Consider the following 15,794-nt stretch of genomic DNA (forward strand, 5'->3'; position numbering starts at 1 on the left):
CCTGAAAGGACACTAGCAAATGCCAAGTTGTACAAAAGTGCAAGGCTAAAGTTCAAGGTCACAAGAGGATGTTTCTGCTTGGCCATAAGTGTCTCCAGAGAGGGGTGCTATTGGTGAAGGAAGGGGTCACACTACAGGTAGCATGGCTGGAGCATGCTGACAGCGACGTGGAGGGAGTCTGCCTCGTCCTGGTGTTTCAGAGGACAACCTGAGTCCCTGTCAAATGCAATCCCACCTGGGAGGCGGGAGGAGAGAGCAGGCAGCCTCTTAAGGACCCTTCCAGCCCCTGCAGCTTTATGTTTATGAAGCCCTATCAGAACATTCTGCGGCAAGGGCGACTGAAAACAGAGGAGCAAAAAAAAGCAAAGCAAAGCAGAACTGGTTTAGAGTCAGGCAGTGGGTCACCCAGTGGAGCAACCAACAAGCTGCAAAGGCTTTGCCTGGGCAGTGGAATCAGGCCACAGAGCTGTCCCCCAGGCCAGGCTGGGGGCAATGAGCAAAAGCAATGGTCAAGATGTCCCTAGGGTACCTCTGCTCTGCAGCACAAAGAGGAGTTTATTTTCGAAGAGGGCAGAAGCAAACAAAGATAAAAGGCTTGAAGTTGAAATGCAAACAGGAGAGCCTGCCAGACCAGGCTGTGTGTCTTTCAACCCGCATCTGAGAAAAAAGAGTGAGGGCTCCATGGAAGCACCAGACCACCCCAACACGGCTGCATGCAGGGCAGGGTCCGGTCACCTCACCCGTGGGAGGAAGGAGCTCACATGGGGAACCACGGCCTAGAGTGGCAGCCCAGGCCAGGGACTCCACCACTGAAGAGTCCTCGGAGTGCTCATGGCATTCCTGGGTACGCACCAAGATTTCAGAGACCTTTACAAAAGCAACGTTACTCACAATAGCCAAGATACAGAAATGATGTGTCCACTGACAGATGACTAAGTAGACAGTAGATAATGTCGTATACATGCACAATGGAATACTAGTCGGCCATTAAAAAAAGAAGTCCTGCCATTTGTGACAGCGTGGATGAAAGTGGAGGACATTATGCTAAGTGAAATAAGCCAGACACGGAAAGCAGATACTGTATGATCTCATTTATGTGTAGAATCCAAACAAGTCCAGCCCATAGAAACAGAGAGGAAAAGAGTGTTTACCACCAGGGTGGGAGGGAGGTGGAAAGAGAATGGGAAGATGTTGGTCAGAGGATAAAACTTTCAGTTGTGAAATGCAGGGATCTAATGTATTAAACAGCACAGTGGCAATAGTTAATAGCAATAATATTGTATTGTATACTTGAGATTTTTTTTCTTTTTTTTTGAGACAGTGTCCCGCTTTGTTGCCCGGGCTAGAGTGGCATCGTCATAGCTCACTGCACCCTCAAACTCCTGGGCTCAAGCGATCCTCCTGTGTCAGCCTCCCTAGCAGCTGGGACTACAGGCCTGAGCCACCACACTCCGCTAATTATTTTTTTTTAAGATGGGGGTCTCACTATGTTGCTCAGGCTGGTCTTGAACTCCCGGCCCCAAGCGATCCTAACTCAGCTCCCCAAAGTGCTGGGATTACAGGCATGAGCCACTGTATACTTGATATTTGCTGAGAACGCAGATCTTAAGTATCCTCGCACCACACACAAGCACACCAAATCGGACCTAGGTGAGGTGATGGGTGTGTTAATTAGCTTGACTGTGGTGATGATCATCCCACAATGTATCTATCAAATCGTCAGGTCATACACCTTGAGTATGTTCAATTTTTATTTGTCAATTATACCTAAATAAAGCTGGGGGGAGAGTGACACAGTGACCACCAATAAGGCTGGACAGGACAATGAAGGCATAAGCATCGGGAACACATAAGTGCGTGTGGTAACACTGCTTATCACATCCTGATAACAGAAACCAGAGGGACAATTTAATCATCTTCATGACCGTTTGTTTGGAAGACAAAAGTCTTTCAAAGAGAAAGAATAAAATAAAAACCCACAGGCCTAGGATGACACAAATTAGGCACCATGAGCCTAAAGGCTGTAGGTCACCATTCCTGGTATTCTTGGTACTTCTTGGTCCTTGACCTACCTCTCCAGACCAAGTTCTTAAAACCACCCGTTCTCTTTCTGTCACGTCGGGTAAATCACTTGCCCTCCCTAACACGCCAGGCGGCTTCGTCTGCAAATAAGACGGGGAGGCTTGGGACTTCATTCTGTGCCCTGCTGTTTCTCCTACGATCCTCAAACACCCTGTGGCTTGTTGGGAGTGTCACACGAGGACACTTAGCGTCCTGTTCTGCGTCCCTGTAGCTGTCGCGGAACAGCACGGCCACTCGCGTGGGCGTGGCAAGCGTGCAAGCTGTCCCCCGAGGCCCCTCCTCCTCAAGTGGGGGAAGGGCAGGAGACGGCAACGGGTGTGTGCCTGGTCTGTGCCGGCATGCTTTATAGAACCGTCCTGGAAAATGTCAAGCTGCACAATAGAGTAAGTAGCGTGGTGAACCTGCACGTCCCGCGGCCCAGCTTCAACCGCTATTGCTCTCGGCCACTGTCCCCACCCCAGCCCCCACCCCGCTCACGCACCGCTCGTCTTCACTCCATTCACCATACTACCCACTCATCCCTGAATGCTTCAGTATAAATCTCTAAAAGATGACTCGTTTCTATAAATATAACCATAACATCATTATCACACCTAAAAAGGTGAACAATTTATTCTGTTATGTTTCCTCATTCATGTCCCCAAGCAGCAGTCACACAGTTTTCTGGGGCTCAACACAAGGCTCGAGGGGTGGGTGTCTAGGATGGGCAGACACTAGCTCAAGAGCTCTGATTTTCTCCACACAATGACAACCAACGACCCTGATTTCCACACTTTGAACACACTTGTGATGAGGGAAGGTGGGACAACAATGATGATGATCATATTAGTAACAGCTAAGGCGGAACCACTGTGCCAGGCACGTCATAGGCCTCATCTCATTTAGTCCTCACCACAGCCCCGGGAGGAAATGTCTTTCTCCTTCCAGACACGGGGAAGCTAAGCTCAGCAAGACACACGGACTTGCCCGAGATGTCACAGAATGTCGGGGCACAGGGCTGCTGCCCACCCGTCTGCCTGCAGGGACAGGTCCTTACCCCTCTGCCGTGCCCCACGCTGAGGTCTGGGGGAGAAGGTGATGCTGCCCCCAACCATCCCTCACCAAAACCTCCCCAGGGCAGCCCACCTGTCCTGGCATCTCTGGCCTCTGTGCCACGGTCCCCAAAGCAGTAGGGGATCCTCCACACGTGTGCACCTCTGGGGAACATGGGGGATCCCTCTGCACCTTCAGAAGGTGGCACTCACCGAACTGGCCATCCAGTTTCACATATAACTCGATGACGCGGTAGGCGATGGTGGTGGTGGCTGGGATCTCCAGCACCACGTTGCTGTCCTTGACGAGGTTGCCATCTTCCGTCGCTGACACCTGTGGGCAAGAGCACACGCTGCCTCCTATGCATTCAGGCCCCCCTGGCTTCTCTGTGCCTCCCCCATGTCCAGCCCCATGCCCTGCACTCAAGAGAGGCTGAGAAAATGCCCCAGACCCGAGTGGGGAGTCAGGCAAGAGCCTGGAGCTGCAGGTACCACACGGAGACAGCCTATCTGAGGGGGAGCCAAGACCAGGGACGGCAGCTCACAATATCCTCAAGTCCTGGATCCAGCGACTGAAGCCAGGTTACCCCAAATGTTTCATCTATGTGAGCCAATAAATTCCTGCTCACTTAAACCAATCCGAGTTGGATTTCTGTTATCTCACTACAGAAAGAGTCCTGACGAATGAAGACACCCCCGAAAGAGCCCCCTGACCCAGGTCGCCATGGCTGGGACCAGATGGGCTGCCGTGGCCTTTCCCCCAGGGCCCCTGGACACGCACCTGCACGGTCTTGGTGTGGATGCCCACCATCCCACCACACGTCTCCTCAACCTGCACCTGCTCAGAGATCACACACTTCTGCGTCGTTGCGATCTTCTGTGTCAGGATGCACAGGACCTCGTTCCTCCTCTCCAGCACCTGCTGCAGAATGGGGTTTTTCAGATTGATTGTTCTGAAAGAGAAAGACGGCTGTGAGTGGCCCTGTGCCTCAGGGGACGTTGACGCAGAGCGAATTTTCTCTTCGTGCACCGGGGGGAGGCTGGGGAGCAAACAGGTGATAATGGCTTAGTTAACTTCCTGGTGATGAAAGAGGGGGCAGGTCACCTGGACAGGCATAAACCGCACTCTCCCAAGGCCAGGGGAACAGCCTGGATGCCAGAGGGAATGGCTGCTCTCAGTCAAACAGCAGCTTGGGTTGTCAAGGAAGAAGAAAAGAAAACCAACCAGTAAGGGAACTACAATCCACCTGCCTTGGACCCTGGGCAGGGTAAACTCCCCTCCGTTATTTAATCAGAGCTGAAGGACGCCAGATGCCACAGCTGTGGGCCAGGGAATAACGGTTATTATGGGGGGAACAATGGCCACATGCTCCTCACACAAGAGAAAGGAACAGGCTTAAAGCACAAGTAGCGAGGAGGAAATTATTTGAACTAAAAAGGAACTTCTTAACCTTTAATCTCTTAGAAAAGGCTTTTCTTCATTGTACATATGGAGAAACCGAGGCCAGTTAGGCAGGGCCAGGCCAGGATCACTTGGCAGAGACTTGGGCTCCCACCCAGCCCCTTGAAATTCTGTAGAATTTTAGGAACAGACTAAATTTCTATCTACAGGAGATAATTTCATGCTTAGAAGCAAACGATGAATGAAAAAGTACCCTCTCTGGAGATCTCACTCAACACTGTGATTCTATGGAATGGACAGGAAAAGAACCAAATCAGAGCTGGTATCGGCACAATGAGAACCACAGCATCCATCCAGGTCTTTTTAAACAGCCCAAGGTTAGTCACCTTGAAGGGCTCAGCCCCCCTGCTGCCACGCGCAGTGCTGGCTCGCCCCCTTCGGGCACAATCAGATTCTCCGGGGTTTCAGAAAATAGCCCCAGAACTGGAGTGAGTAGCTGGAAAAGCTACTATAATCTCAATGTCATAACCTGCCCAGGGTGGAAACAACTCCAGTGTCTGTCAGCAAACGGAGAAACAAAATGTGGTATATTCATATATATTATGCTCCACAGGAAGGAATGAAGGTCTGATACACACTACGACGTGGATGAGTCTTCAAGACATTGTGCTAAGTGACACAGGCCAGGCCAAATACTGTACGATTCCACTTATATGAGACACGTAGAATAGACAAGTTCACAGTGACAGCGAGTAGACTGGAGGTTACCAGAGGCTGAGGGGGGGGAGGAGCAAGTGCTTGATGGCCTCAGAGTTTCTGTTTGGGGTGATGAAGAAATTCTAGAAACAGAGAGCAGTGATGGCTGCCCCAAAGTGTGACTGTACTTAGTGCCACTGAATCATACGCTTAAAAATGGTTAAAATAGCAAATGTTATATTATTTATATACGGTTTACCACAATAAAAAAAAAACAGAAATACATATGAAAAACTGATTCAATCTTAGTACTTAACAAGGAAATGCAAATTATAAAAGTGTTTCACATGGAGTAAAAATATATTGATAACAACCACAAAGCTGCCCACAGACTCCACTTCCAGGAAGGAACAGAAAACAGAGCTCAGAGCCTGCCCGGCTCTGCCCTCTCACTGGGTGACCTCGAGTGAACGGCTTCACCTCTGCACCTAGGTTTGCTCGTCGATAACCTGATGGTGCCAATGTCCTTCTCATGGGGTTGTGTTAGGGTTTAGATGACATGGCAGTGAGCAGTTGGCATGTGCCCAGCAGAGTTAAATGCCACGGCGACTCTAGCTGGCCCCAGCCACCCTCACGGGCTCCTCTACGAGGCCCACAAAAAAAGCCCCAATATGTGCACTTCATGAGCTATTTAATTGTGTCGGAGGTACTTTTTCACATCGCTCCCTTCTTAAAATCCTTCCATGGCTACACCCCATGTCAACTACTCATCCAGCCTATGAGGTCTACATGATCCGACCCCTACTCCCTGTTGACCTCACCTTCCAGCCTTCTCTCTGCGCCTTAAACATGCCAAGTGCACACTCACCCCAAGGCCTCAGCTCCACGCCCCCGACCACCTCTCACTGACGCGTGGGTCACCTTCTGAGAAGGCGTTCCCTGCACTGCCATCGCGCTATCACGTCCAAAGGCCATTTCTCTGGAGAGCACATCTCTATATTTTTCTAGCTCATTCCTTTATTTGTTCACTCCCTGCCTCCGCCATCTAGAATATAGATTCCACAGAGGTAGGGACTGTGCCGTCTTGTTTACTGCACATCTCAGGGCCGAGATCAGTGCCTAGCGCATAGGAAGGGCTCAGTAAATATTATCAGAATAAATGAATAAATAAAACTTGTGGGCGTTTTCCTCTATTTGCTTTAATGAATGTGTAAATGCGCGTGTGCGTGTGTGTGAGAGAGAGAAAACACATGGAAGATGGAAGATTAGCAGTTTGGTTTAAAGACTGACATGTAGCTGTGAATCTTCCGAAGGAGTTGTGTTCTGGTCCTACAGGCAGAGGCTTGCAAGATAAAAGCCATTGTATCCACCAGTCAGAACCTGCATGCAAATGTTCCCTTTCTAATGTTCTCTTCCTTCTGTTGTACAAAATTCTGTCTTGTAGCAGATTCTTGAAAATCTGCACCCTCAATTACAGTTAAGGTATTGGCTCATCCCCATTTGGATACCACGTCAGAGGCAGCACTGCCTGGTGACAACCTCATAACTGAAGGCAGAGGGACACTGAGAGCCGCCTTCAGGAGTCTGATGTGACTCCACCGGATTGGAAATCACTGCATAGCTACGTGCCTTCAACAGACTCCCTGAAACACTTGACGCTGCTCTCAGCCAATGTGCAATTGTTTGAAAAGCAAAAGCTTAGCCTAGACCACCCAAGACTCCATTACTTAAAATGCCCACCTCCCTCCAGGAACCCCACCCCCACCCCAAAAGAGAAGGGAGCCATCTGTGGCAGGCATGGAACTTCCTTCTGCATAGGATGACAGGACAGTCCCCGGGGTGCTTGCTGGGTCCAGTCCAGCTGCTAGAAGCATCATGCCCTCAGAAGGTCCCTGAGGGCGGCCCCACCTTGGGACAGGGAACAGAAGCTCACCAGGGACAGGGCCTGTGTTTGAGGCTAAGATGTAGGTGACCGGGGAGGAGAGAGTCACAGGGCTATGAGGACGGCAGGCGGCGTCCACCCGCAGGAATCTCACCGGCTGTAAAGAGGACCAGATACTTCCACCCAAGTCGCTGGGATTCTGTTTGCCAGGACAGTGCTGCCACCTTTTGGAAACCGAATGTTGGACAAATCTAATCATCTTCAGTTAGGGGAGACCTCATGCGGAAGGGGGGAAGTCACTCACCTGGGAAAATGGATTGTTATTTTAACTCTTTGCAAAGCAGTCTCCAGAGGGAATTCCTCCTCACCTCCTGCCCTAGTCACCTCCGCCGGGCCCCAAGCAGGCCACGGGGGAGCAGGTGCTCCCCTGGGAACAGTGTCCCCGGGTGCACACCCAGAGCAGCCCAAGGGAGCCAGACCCTCGCCCGGCCCCGCTCAGAGCAGGAATCACCACGAGACAGGGCTCCCTGGGCCCACCAAGTGGGGAAACCAGCCATATTCTGATGTAATTTGTTTATTTCATAATCTTACACATTTTCCTATATACATTTACGGAGGTCCAGAGATTTTCAGACTGCTAATGGGGTTCAAGAAACAAAAACATTCAAAATCCCAGATTAGGGGTTTTAGAAATGAGGAAAAAAGAGGTTCAGAGAGGCTGACAGCAGTTACCAGAGTCCCACAGCTAAGAATCCCATCTAGGTCTTTCACGTCTGTCTCCCTCCTCTGGGTGAGAGCAGCTTCGGCTGCAGTAGGAACGTGACCTTGGTCTCTATTCACTCCCGTATTGCTCTGTCCACTTCACACGCCCACATGCTGCCTGCCTAACCACATCAGTGGCCGGCGGCTGGGAGGGAGGGTTTATATCCAGATCCTCTGGAAATCCTCAGAACATCCACACCGCCTGTGCTCCCTGACCCTGTCCCCACCCCTGACGGCAGCGGCCTGTGCCTTCAGACAGCTCTTCCTGGGCTGTCCTGACCGGCTTCCTCTCTCCCAGGCCTGGTGAGAGCCACCGAACGACACGGGCAGAATGGCTTCAGAAGGAGACACAGGAAACTGTTGGCAGTGGCTGCCTCTAGGGTGGGGAGCTGGATAGTTGGGAGTTTTCACCTTTTCTCTTTTCATCTTTTGACATTGAAACCATGTGAATAGATTACCTATTCAAAAACTAAAAAAAATTTAAAAAAAAAAGACTTTCTGCAGAGACTGTAAGCTCAAGGAGGACAGCGTACCTTGCCCTTTTTACTGGTGCCCAGCCCTGCGCTATCCACACACTTGGGGGGTAGAGGAATAATTTATCACATAAAGCCTTAAGGGCAGGGTTGAAATGAGACCCTCTGCCCTAGCCCAGCCAGGGTCGGCGCAAACACACAGGAGCAACGGGGCAGGAGCGCCCCCACGAGAAAATGAGCAACCAGGTGTTCTCCACCTGCTTCACACGTATTTCTGAGGGCAGCCTCCAACAGCCCAGGTGGCTTGCTCCTCCTGGGGGACAGCAACATGAAAGCAGGAATGGGAGGCCACCGAGACAGAGACAAAGGGCCAGATCCAAAGGAGCAGGTGTGGAGGTGAATGAAGGGGAGAAGAGCTCCCTTTCCTCCCTCACTGGACCTGCCGGCCCCGGCCCAGCCCTTCTGTGAGCTCCTCCTCCTGCCCCGTGTACCTGGCAGGCCTGTGTACCATGAACACCTGAGTCAGTTCCCAGAGCTTGATCTCCTGCTAGCTGGGTTACCATCTCCAGTCCCCAACGCTCGGTTTCCACGTCTGTGAAACGTGACCTTGCTCCGAGGGTTACAGCCAGCGAGGTCTCACACAACGTGGCCCACACTCTACCCAGCACATGGCAGCAGCTCTGTAAATGTTTCTTTCCTTCCGCTATTGGCTGGGAAGCCAAGGCAAGATCCCTCTCAGGCTGCTCAAAGACACGGCCACAGTCTTCAGGATGCTTCATGAGGGGAGCCCTCAGCTGGGAGTGGGCGCTGAGAGCAACTAAGAAAATGGCTACGTGGATTCAGGACAGGAGCTGCTGGGAGGCAGCAGTGACGGAGGGAGGGACACATGGCTCAGAGCCTGGCACGACTGCTGGGGACCAGGCCGTGGGCCAGAGCAGCCCAGCGGGAAGGGAGGCTGCCAAGACATCCATCAGCTCCCTAGGCCCAGCTCTAATGAAGCTGCCTCTCCCAGGCTGAAACTTTAATTTCCATTTTCATCACTTCTAAGGCTTTCAAAAGCCAAATTGCAAACTCACAGAAAAGAAATCCAGAGGAGACTTTGAAAACTCTGACAATATCCGAAAGGAGGGAGGCAGCTTTCTCTTCCAAAGCATAAAGGCGGCAGAGCCGGGAGGGCGTGCTTTCCCACGCAGACTCCTCACCTCAACTCGCCTCCATTCATCCCACAAATGCTGACTCCTGTGACGCCCCAGGGACAGGGCCAGATGCTTGCTTCTCAGTGAACGAGACCAAGGCCACCGCCGTTGGCACGATCCTCTTCTGTAAGAACCCTTGCCAGTAAAACGTCCTTAAGGAAGAGTTTCCAGGGGAGTTCCAATAAGGCTCTCTCCAAAAACTAGAGGCCACAATTACAGAGCAGGAGCTTTTGTTGTGTCTGCTGTGGAGAAATTAGAAAACTAGAAGAGACCCAGGGGATTATCCAGCTCTGCAGTGGAAAATCAGCTTTGGCCTGAGTGCCACCTCTGCTCAACCCGCCGGCTACTGCTGCCCAGCGGTAGGGGAAGACTGAGGCTGGGCTGGGGGCAGGAAAGAGCACGAAAGCCATGATTAATTGGCGGTGTCTGCACGGGCACGGGAGGGGACTGGCCTGGCTCACCCGGATCTAATCCAACATCGCTGCTCATTAATGAAGAACACCCTGAGAGGTTCCAGACGCACCTGAACCACACAGCACATCAGTGGCAGAGCGAGAATCAGGACACATACCTTCTGATCTGAAGCCAGCCGTTTTTCTACTACGCTGTTCTATAATAAAAGCCACCAACAAGAGGCAGAAGGTACAAATGCATTCTGAATAAACAGTGCAATACTGCCGGAGTTGGCATCAGTATCTCCCCAGGAACATAGATGGGGACATTAAAAGGAGCCACAAGAAGGTGGCCAGCCTTCCACTGCAAGAATACTAAGCAAGAATTACTAACCCACAGAAATAGAGACATATATGGACAATTAAGGCTTTAGTAATTCAGGTGTTTCTCCCAAAGAGTTTTGATTTATTGGCTAAAGCTGCAGTCAAAAGAGAAGCACATGTGTGTTCACAGCCCAGCTGTAGAATAGCATCAGGTCCACAGACGCTGCCTGTAAACTTGAGAACTTGCCCTTCTGACACTTCAAGAAGTGGGAAAGTCTCCCCTTATGATAACCAACCTCCTCCAGTCTACAGAGGTGGCAGAGAACCCCCCAAGCCCATGATTAGAGTTTAATTTTGGTAACTTGCCCCTAAAATCCTGAAGATGCCGTTGCCTCTTTCATCCACCTATTTCCCCTCCGAGGGGCTGCTCCATTGGTCCCTTTGAGCTTCCTGAGGAGGGAGGAAAGCTGCACTCAGGCCAATCTGTGCTGCTCCCACAGGGCTTCCCTGAGCACCTGTGCCTGGGGGCTCTGTGCCCTCCACACTGGGAGTGGGGGCACCTCTAGCCACCCTGCCCAGTCTGGTTAACGGCCCTGGGGCAGGGGCAGCCCTGCCGACAAGTCTTGATCTGTCTCTCGGCCAACCTTGTAGCCTCAGGGTTCTTACCAGGTATTGGGGGCCATTGAGACCTGAGGAAAAGTCTGTTGGGGGTTCCCAGGTTTCCCCCCCCCTCTTAAAAAGAGGTACAAAGAAGAGACCACTTTTCTGCCTCTGGACTTTGTTGTCTGCAATGTGGCTGCCATTTAGGGACAGAGAGGACGTGGGCTGCCAGGACAAGCAACAGGTAGCGGCTGCCATGGCGGTCCGCAGAGCCACCGAACGTTAGTTCATTTGGTTAACTGGGACTCGCCCTGCTTTGGGCTGAGATAATAAATGTTTTCTGCAACTAGACACACTAATTGGTACAAGAAGTTACTGTTACCCTAATTTCACAGAAGGACAAGCAGCACAGAAAACTCATAAGCCAAGGACCCTAAGGCAGATGGCTAGCAAGGGGCAGGATGAGAACCTGCTCAGCAACATCCCCAGAAGCTCTATCTTCCCTCTCCCTCCTGGGCCCCTAGGGCCCTGCATACAGAAGGTACTTAATGTGTGCTTGATTGTTAATGAACAAGCAGCCTTTCTGCTCAAGCTTCCCACAGACAAGCAGAGGAGCCTCTTGGAAATCGAAGAAGCCACCACTGGGTCCTCAGTGCCAACCAGACGTCCCCATTTCAACCACAACAGAAGCTCAACAGGAGCCGGCGGCAGGAAACCTCTAGAAACTTCAACAACTGTGCCCTGGGGCAGCCTCTGCTTCCAAATAGTGAGAAAAGCGCTACTCACTTTCTCTCATTTGCTGTGACGAAGATGACTTCAGGATTGAAAATTGCTGGAAAAATCAAAATTGGGGCACAATGCTAACTGCACATTATTACCAGGGCGACCAGGCCACCCCCACACTGCGACTGCTCTACCTCTGTCCACATTATGGTCTCTACCTCCTCATCTAGTCACAGACAACCACCCAGGTAGACAGAAAGGGGAGCAGGACTGAGCAGTTACAGCCGGTCAACCTTTTAGACGTGCAGTTAATTAACTGCAACCAGTGGATGAGATGCAGCAGGCCCGAAAGATGATGAACTGAACGAGCTGATGCAGACAGGTGAGTTCAGGCAGGAGCCCTTGAACACTGTTCTCTTTCCAAGCTCTGAGCATAGAAGTTGGACCGGAAAAATCGTGTGCTTTGTGGATCTGGCCTTAAATCCTGAGTCCAGGCAAACTAATTAATTTCTGCATTTCAGGATCCTCAGTTGCAAAATGAAGATAAACCAATTATCCTTTCAACCAAAGAGTGCTCAGTACGTGGCAGGCACCGTGCCAGACCCCACGGCGAACAAGAGACGCATGTTCCAGGAGGGACACAGACATAGATTCAGGCAGTTACAACATACTTCACCCCACGGCGTGGTTAGTATCCCAACTGGGGATGCACAGGGTGGCGTAGGACCCGAAGGAAGTGGCGTCTAATCCGAGGCATAAAGAATAATTAGGAACTGGCCGGGCGCAGCAGAGGGAGTGAGTGTGTGTGTGCTTTCGTGCGTCTATGTGGTCAGGAGGGGCCTGCAGCCCAGGCTTGGAGGAGAGAAAGGGCCTAGAGTATTAATCCCAGGAACTGAGGTGCGTTCAGGGGAAGAGCCTATTCCCAGGACGGGCCTGGAGAATGAGAGAGGGACACCAGGAGAACACAGAAGGCCATGGGCCAGGCAGTACTGGGATCTGATTGGTTGCCCTGCAGAGAATCAGCTGGAAGGGGGGGGGCGGGCTAGGGCAGGTAGGAGACTGCTAGCCGAGGTGAGGCGGGGCCAATGGGAACAGGTAAGACCAATATTTAAGAGACAGAATGGACTGTGAGAGACCAGCTATAGCAGAGAAGGTGAGGAAGGAGCCACATCTGATACCCAGACTCCTGGTTGAAACAGCTGGACCCGTGCCTCACCCACGGGCTCCTCGGAGCATTTGGAGAGAAGTACAGTGACAGCTTGAGTCCCTGTGTCAGACACCACATGAAAAGCCCAACTGGAATAACTGTTCATCTGAATTCCAACTCCTGACTCATCCCAGCCAACCCAATTATGGACACTGTAGCTCAGCAATTCTGAGACATACATTTTTTCCCCTACGTTTTATTATCTCTGAATCAGGCTGTTTTAAAATTGACGGGTGGAATGTTTTAATTGGCAGTGTTCTTTCTCAGTGGTACATAAAATAATGGTGCATCTTACAATGGATGACATCTTGGGTTTGATGAAATACAAAAATGTCTATCAATCTTGGAAGAAAATAGTACTTGAATGTCTCTTGTTAGGACTTAAATTCTACTAGTTCCAAAATGATCCGAGGCCGACATGGTGGCTCACACCTGTAACCCCAGCACTTAGGGAGGCCGAGGCAGGAGGATCACTTGAGCCCAGGAGTTCGAGACCAGCCTGGGCAACATAGCATGACCCCATCTCTACAAAAAATAAAAAATAAGAACAATCTGAAGTAGAATTTAAAAGTACAGCTCATAGGACAAGAAAATTTCTACAAAAAGACAAAAGCCATTCCTGGGAACAAGTATTGGAAAGCGTCCGCAGCATGCCCTTCTCTCCAGCATGGAGTGGGGGATTACCTGTGGGCTGTGTTTACACTGTAGAAGGAAACAACCAAGGGTCTGACAAGGTCAGAAAAGCTTCCAGGGGCTCGCTAAAACCAAGATCAGGAGACAGGAGAATTTAGAAAAAATGACAATAAACTGACTGAATTTCAGACAGCAGAGAGATGGTGTGGCCTAAAGGTCTCAGGAAAGACATCTGTTACAAAGAGTGGATTTGGCGGGGCCTTGAGTTTCGGAGCCGTGCTTTCCACAAAGAATACGGTGGCCAGAACAAGGCCCATGAAGATCTTACTGATACTGTTCAAGGGCTCCACACATCTTTACTTAATCAAATAAGCATCTCCTGCTAGAAACAAAACATGCACAAAGAACAGCCTGTGTGCTCTCCAGACTTTTCCATGGCACAGCGACACATCCGGGTCAGCACTGAGTTTGGATGGTATACAAGCTGCTGCTCTGACTTGCACTGAGGTTCAGCACGGACACTACACAGTTTCCGACCCTCAACACAGGCAGCGAGCATCACAAACACCACGTGTCAGAAACTCTGAGGACTTTGCTTCATCTCACTGCTGAAGCTCCGCATCTCCCTGCCCTGCTCACAGCATGCCGAATCATACCTCTCCTCCGGAGAGCTCTAACCTTCCCCAGCCTTGCTAGCCAGGCTGGGTGTGGGGCTAGGAGGGACAGCAATACTTACTGGAAGTGTTAACACTAAGAGCTACAGTTAATGAGAACTTGCCACGTGCCCGGCACTGTTCTACATGGCCCATTTATACTCTCACTTAATTCTCCCAGAAGCACTAATCCCATTGCTAAGGAGATCCTGGGCAGTGAAGGCAGAAAAAGATGGCTCCTGTGTCTTGGTTTAACACGTTAACTGCCATGTGAGTTGTATCTAACTCACGCTAGTTTTGAGCCCCAGGGCCTCACGAAGCATATATAACTCCTATGTCTCTTCACTTGGGAGCCGAGGGAAGGATGTTTCAAGTTACATGTAACTCACACACAGAAAATAATAAAAAATAAATTTTTCATTAAATTAGAAAGGATTGTTTTGAAGTTTTTATTCTATTTTCATAATAAAACACTGTGGCCCCAAGGATAAAATTTTTTTTTCCAGTGTGGCAGTCAATGTGTTATAGAAAAACTCTTGTTAAACTGTGTGGGAGGTGGTATATTACCATTTATTATATTATTCCGCAAACCTTCTATGTGTTTCCACACCAATTGTTTTAATTTTTTAAAATGAGCCTGAAGTTTACCACCCTGCAACCAGCCTAAAAATGCTTCCACCGGCCAGCAGCAGAAGCACATAGGAGGCATTGCCAACTCCTGCTCCCTGACCTCAGAGTCCCCTCCCCTGTCAGGGTGTTCTGACAACACACGGGCTGCCCCTGAAGGAGAAACGCAGCAAAAAGAGAATCAGCAGCAGGACTGGACTTGGGACTCTCCTGTTCTCAAAGGACCCGCGTCTTTGCCTTGTTAGGCACAAACTCTGTTTACTAAAAATAACAATGCCAGTACTGAGTAAAGCACAGACACAGATGGGGTGATTTTTGAACCCTCTGCTTGCCCCAGGGAAATTAATCGATCAAGTAGAAAAGCAGCCAAGGCCAAACTTTGTTTTTTTTTTTCAAGAAAAACTTGGGCCCTCGAATCCTTCGCCTCAAAAAACTCCTAAATAAAATAAGAGTTAATAGCATATTGAAGCAGTACTCATGGGAGCCACTGCAACAGCTTTAAAGAGGTCAAACAAAGGCCATAGAAAAGAATAGCATTTTTAAAAAATGCCTCATATATAAAACTTGTAGAATTTGTGAGTATTTTGACATAATAAAACTTTCAGTGTAATTTTAAAATATTTTAAATAATTGTGAAAGGTTATCATGGCCACGCCATTGCTTTCATGATATGCTACTTTCATATAATTTATTTAATTTGGAGTTCTTAATGGAAAACCAACCTTCTCATTACCATGGATACATAGGAAAATGCCATCTGTTTTACCAAAATTCACTTTACAATACAACAAAGAATAAAAGTGGGATGTGCCTTTATGGTAACACCCACCTCAATCCCCAAATAGCTAGGAAAACACAAAATGGAAAACTGCTGGGACCAAAGGCCAGCACTGAAGGGGAAGGAGGTGGTAGGTGCACTCCGGAGTCCACTCACTTGCAGACACTTAGCCAGGAGAAAACCTTAAAGATCATCTATTCCAGGCCAGGTGAGGAGGCTCATGCCTGTAATCCTAGCACTGTGGGAGGCCAAGGTGGGAGAATCACTTGAGGTCAGGAGTTTGAGACCAGCCTGAGCAAGAGCAAAACCCCCATCTCTACAAAAAATAGAAAA

The 15,794-nt window shown here is 50.0% G+C and overlaps 1 protein-coding gene across 3 annotated transcripts in view; it reads right to left on the reverse strand.

Moving 5' to 3' along the window:
• Positions 1-15,794, reverse strand: part of GSDME (gasdermin E) — a 71,829-nt gene that overhangs the window by 13,712 nt on the left and 42,323 nt on the right. For 2 of the 3 annotated variants that reach the window (XM_045564350.1, XM_045564351.1), the window contains exons 4-5: positions 3,895-4,066; positions 3,327-3,447 (exon numbers count right to left, since the gene is read on the reverse strand). In XM_045564350.1, the coding sequence (XP_045420306.1) occupies positions 3,327-3,447; positions 3,895-4,066 (293 nt within the window). The remainder of the gene's footprint in view (positions 1-3,326; positions 3,448-3,894; positions 4,067-15,794) is intronic. The other variant, XM_045564352.1, reaches the window with a different exon arrangement.

This window comes from Lemur catta, chromosome 11 (assembly GCF_020740605.2).
Source record: "Lemur catta isolate mLemCat1 chromosome 11, mLemCat1.pri, whole genome shotgun sequence".
NCBI classification, from domain to species: domain Eukaryota; kingdom Metazoa; phylum Chordata; class Mammalia; order Primates; family Lemuridae; genus Lemur; species Lemur catta.